General features: G+C 37.6%; 1 protein-coding gene across 1 annotated transcript in view; it reads right to left on the bottom strand.

Moving 5' to 3' along the window:
- Positions 1 to 5,248, bottom strand: part of LOC106873492 (inositol 1,4,5-trisphosphate receptor type 3) — a 228,934-nt gene that overhangs the window by 66,002 nt on the left and 157,684 nt on the right. Inside the window, 6 exon segments of the mRNA XM_052974976.1 lie at positions 963 to 1,080; positions 1,799 to 1,932; positions 3,015 to 3,122; positions 3,493 to 3,592; positions 4,383 to 4,492; positions 4,734 to 4,788. Of these exon segments, the coding sequence (XP_052830936.1) occupies positions 963 to 1,080; positions 1,799 to 1,932; positions 3,015 to 3,122; positions 3,493 to 3,592; positions 4,383 to 4,492; positions 4,734 to 4,788 (625 nt within the window).

The following is a 5,248-nucleotide window of genomic DNA, read 5'->3' on the forward strand; positions in this document are numbered from 1 at the left end:
CACACACACACACACACACACACACACACACACACACACACACACACGCACGCACGCACACATACATACACGCACTAATATAGAACTGTAAAAATTGTACTCAACACTGCATTGGTAGATAAATATTCTTTATTTGTTGGCAAACAAGGCTACCAATTGTTTCATGCCGCTAGAAATCTCTCTACGATTATCAAGCCTGCTACATGAAGACATTGGTAGTCGTTCCCATGTGGCAGGCTTGATAATTGTAGTGAGATTTCTTTCTACATGAAACCATTGCCCCAAAATGGGACAATGGATGTAAAAAAAACAAATAAAGCAAAGGGTTATTTAGGTTACGTTTTATTTGTGAAATACTATTGTTTTCAATTTGCTGCAGAAAATGGTCTATGTCTGTGCTGGTGAGTGGAACTAGGGGCACTGGGGAGCACTAGGAATGTGGCCTTAGGACCAAAGGAACGACGGCCTGAAAAAGTTTGGGAACCACTACTTTAGACCAATCAACATTTAGAACATTTCTGCCTTTAGAGCGGTGGTTTTCAATGGGGGCCATAAGGCCCGTGAGGGTTCACATAAGATTTGGGGAGGGGGGTTCCAGACAACAAAATTGAGGATCCATAATAATATTTTAAGGGCCCCTGAAAACATTTTGCTTTAGATGTATGTATTGGTATGTATTGCACGAAACAGCTGGGTTTCTTTCTCTAGTTTAGTTAGTTCGACTGTCCCTCGAGGACGCTTCTGTCTTTAGCATTTTACATAGTTCAATCTACACAAGATAATGTGTGAAAAGGAAAATAGAAATTTTGAAAGAAATTTCTATAAAACTAGTTTTTGAACATCGAATGGCTATTGGGGTGATGGTCCACAAGAGTAAAATAGCGATCAAAGGGGTCCAAAGATAAAACTAAGTGGTTGAGGACCCCCGCTGTAGAAGAAGATATACTTGGAAAATAAAAGACAGAGGCTGAAAAATAGGGCCAAATGGAGAAGTAAAGAATTGAAACCTTACCGTGGCTGATCATAATGTTTTGGTTCATGTAATGTGGCTCTTCTGGAGTTTTAGGTAAATGACAAAACCTGGAAAAGAAATATATACATAGATACGTAATACATAAATTACTAATTATATGTGTGTGTGTTTGCGTGTGTGTTTGCGTGTGTGTGTGTGTGTTAGATGCCCATGTATACTTACATATATAGGAATATACGAGGGGTGCTGAAAAGTTCCTGGCTTTAAGGGTATCATGAAAGGCTTAGTTGCAGGCCCGACCTACCGAGTTCTTTTACAGGTCTTAGAAAACTGTAGGACCGCTACAATACGTGTGTGAATCTGAGAGGGGGATATGTTGAATAAAATCATAATTAACTAATGCCATATGCCTGTGGGCATATGTAAAGATTCTACCTAACGATTCTGTCCATTCTAACAGTTCTGAGCCATGCGTCCTCACAGGTATGTGTAAAATGATTATTAATAGTAAAGTTGTGAAGGATGCAATTTTTAAGATGTACGAAAGAAAGAGAATTACAGATACAACATCGATTGTCCAGAACTCTTGGTTCCAAAGATTTTCTGGATTAAAGATTTTTCTCCAACTAGGGGTGGTAACCTTGCTCAACACTTTAGATTAAATAATTATTAGATTTATTTAAAAAATTAAATGAAACAGAGGCATACGTACATTAATTTAACTTAGTGCGGATTGCAAGAGATTCCGGACTATCAGCATCAAGAAAGTCGGAATTGTAACTGTAAATATCAAACAAAGAATTGTAATAAAATAAATAGACTAACTCTGCCAGTTCATCAAGGATCTTGCTCATTAACTTCACTTGCTGGTCATTCAATTTCGCTCTGGATAACCGTCTCAGGATGGGTAAGGCACGTTGTACTTCTCTGTGCACGCGGGCAGAGTCTTGGGTCAATACCTGTATTTTTTAAAATATATATATATATATATATATATATAATATAATAAACGAAATTTTAGTCTTTACCAAAACCAGGGATATCATCTCGAGTTCCTAGTGCATGTTCTCCGTACTTATGTGAATGATGAGAGGTAAACATCTTGATTTTCTCAACTTTAGCCTGGATAGGGCGCGCATTATAAAGTAAGCTACACTCATTTTCTTCTTATCTCTTCCTCCGTTGAAGAAACTGGACGCATGATTACAAACCAATGAATGTCTCGTCACCGTTGATCCTACAGGGCTGCCGACATCCCTACTTAAACTAAAGTGAACTTCTGGCCGTCCAGCATGAAGCTCAAGTACATCTTTTACATAGACACGTGCTGTGTCTGTTACAGTACTTGAGCTGTTCTCCTTTAGATTCATTGTTGATATTGATCTACCTGGTCAACCTTGACTCATGCTGCCATGTAAGTATATATAAAACAGAGTGAAGGGGTATTTGACTCATGATCGTAAGGCAGTGAGTTCGATTCCTGGCGGCGTGTTTCGTCCTTGAGTAAGACATTTTATTTCACGTTACCCCAGTTCGCTCAGCCGGCAAAATTGATCATGAGGTGTGTTGAGCCAGGGTGGACTTGGCTATAAATTAACAAGATCAACAACAACGAAACAAAATGTTAATTTGACAAAATAACAAAATGTCAGAAATAAAATAAAATGTTTGTGGAGGAGTGAAGGTAGGCATCTGGGCCGGAAGCGAGGGAGGAAGGATGACAACAGAACCGGAAGTAAGTTGGTAGTGAGGTCTGATTGGGCGTTTTTTTTGTGTCAGGCATCCGAGGTGAACGCGATGGGTGGAGCGTATTAAGATGGACAGTAGGTTCAGACCAGAGGTTTGGGTAACGTAAGCGTTTAGGGCCGTGCAAGAAATTCTTCTGATTCAAGTGAATTGTAGCTTTCCTCTCTGAAATTCATTTCAAGTTAAGAGCATTTTTACTTTTGCCGTCCCTTTCACAACCTCGACAACAACTCCTCCCCGCTATCTTACAGTTAAACCTTAGAAAAGTGAAATATTAACAAAATCTGTAAGTTACCAAAGCTTGTGAAGCCAGTTTGAACATGTCATCTTGTGAGGAATACATCTTGTTCATGATATCGAGTGCTTTGACAACCATTTGGTCATATTTATAGTTGGAGAGATCCTGGAAGGACAGAAATATTTATCAAGAAGTCTTTAGTAACATGCTAATGAAAATATTAATGTTCGAGGTGAAAGGTTTGACGATATGATGGTATAACTAAATTCTGACTAATTTAATTCGTGCGGAGCAACAAACGAAAATTTGTATCATGTATATATATATATAGAATAATGGAAAATGGAGAGTACCGCGTTAACGTTGTTTGATATTTAGCTATCAAAAGGGGGTAATGTGAAACTCCGAGTACCTATTAGGTAGAATCTCAGTTTTTATTGCTACTACTAGATATATGTATGGACACGCGACGGTTGGCCATATCACACAATCATGACTGTTCTAACCTAACGTTCATAATAAGTTTGATACTCACCAACAAAATGGCTGTTGTGTCTTCGATGTTGAAGATGGAGGAATTATGGAACATTTCTCGTAATTCTCGAGTTATTTCCTTTTGTTTCTTTAAACTTTTTCTGAAGAAAAATTATATAAAACATAAAAAATTGAATTTCAGAAACCTCGGTTGTTTTTTTTGTTGTTTGTCACCAAAAAATTCATCAATATTGCTATGGAGACAAATACCCACGAAATGCAATTCTTTAAAAGGAAATTGTGAGATTTCATTGATATAAAGGTAGATATGGTTATGTGCTTAAGGAGCTCTCCTTGCAATCATGTGGTTTCGAGTTCAATCCCATTGCGTGGCACCTTGGGCAAGTGTCTTCTACTATAGCTTCGGGCCGAGTACAGTTTTGTGACCTGAGTGGATATTGTGCACGAAAACTCAAAGAAGACAATGGTGTATATGTGCCTATGTGCATGTGTGTGTGCATTGTATGAACATGGATGGGCTTCGGTCGTTTTAACATCGAGTGATTGTTAATAAACAAATGTTACCATCACATATATAAGTAATTTCCACTCCAAGTCGAGGAATAAAGAAAAATTCCTTGCTTGACAACAGGAGAGGATTGGCAACAAGAAGGACTAATTCCTTGCAAACACAGAAAACTGTGAACACAGTCCTTCTGTATTATAAACAATTTGTCTCTGTTTATATCTTGCACAAGGAATAGGACTCATTAACAAAGGGGAGAAGTCTACTGACGAACCGTTTCGTGGTTTGTTCACCACTCCTCAGAGCAGACATATCCATCTTCCTTCCACAATAGCATAGATATCTGTTACAAATATAATGTAAAAAATTAGGCTAGCACAGAGTTATATCCCTTTGCCTAAGTAATCAAGAATTTGGTTTCTTACTTGCTTTGGTCTTGAGGTTTGTAAGTTTCGTAGAGTAATGGTTCCAAGTTGTTCTGATTTTTTCTTTTACCTGCTTGTACCTCGATATTTTTGAATTTGGTCACAAAAGCCTGAAATAGTAAGAACAAAGACAGGATAAGAAGATATAACGAAGTAAATGCGGCATTCATTCCTATTGTGTCAATAGCTAGTGCGTGGACAAGTAAAAACTTAATGTGTACTAGTTGTTTCAGAGAAATATTATATAGTTGTTTTTGCTTCAAATACTTCGTCTTTGTATCTAGGGAGAAATAAATAAATGTACGTCGATACTGTCAACTGTCGAGGAAATACCAAGTGTACGGTACTTACTTTGAGACGTATGTTTCGTTGGTATGTAAAAAGTAACTCAAGGACTTCCATTGCTCTGAGGAGAACAAAAATATTTTAAACACAATACGAATTAATACTTCTCTCCAATATGTAAAGTTATTTTAAAACCTCACTCACTTACTCTCTCCAATAAATAAATATATTGATAAATAGATAAATAAATTTAGCACAATAATAAATAGATAAATCTATTTAGCACAATAATATACAAGACTAAATACACATATAGCAAATATATATAACCTTTTCTACTCTAGGCACAAGGCCCGAAATTTTGAGGGAGGGGCCCAGTCGATTAGATCGACCCCAGTACGCAACTGGTACTTAATTTATTAACCCCGAAAGGATGAAAGGCAAAGTCGACCTTGGCGGAACTTGAACTCAGAACGTAAAGACGGACGAAATACCACTAAGCATTTCACCCGGCGTGCTAAGGTTTCTTATTTCTTTACTGCCCACAAGGGGACAAACCAGGACAGACAAACGGATTAAGT

This window comes from Octopus bimaculoides, chromosome 20 (assembly GCF_001194135.2).
Source record: "Octopus bimaculoides isolate UCB-OBI-ISO-001 chromosome 20, ASM119413v2, whole genome shotgun sequence".
Taxonomy (NCBI): Eukaryota; Metazoa; Mollusca; class Cephalopoda; order Octopoda; family Octopodidae; genus Octopus; species Octopus bimaculoides.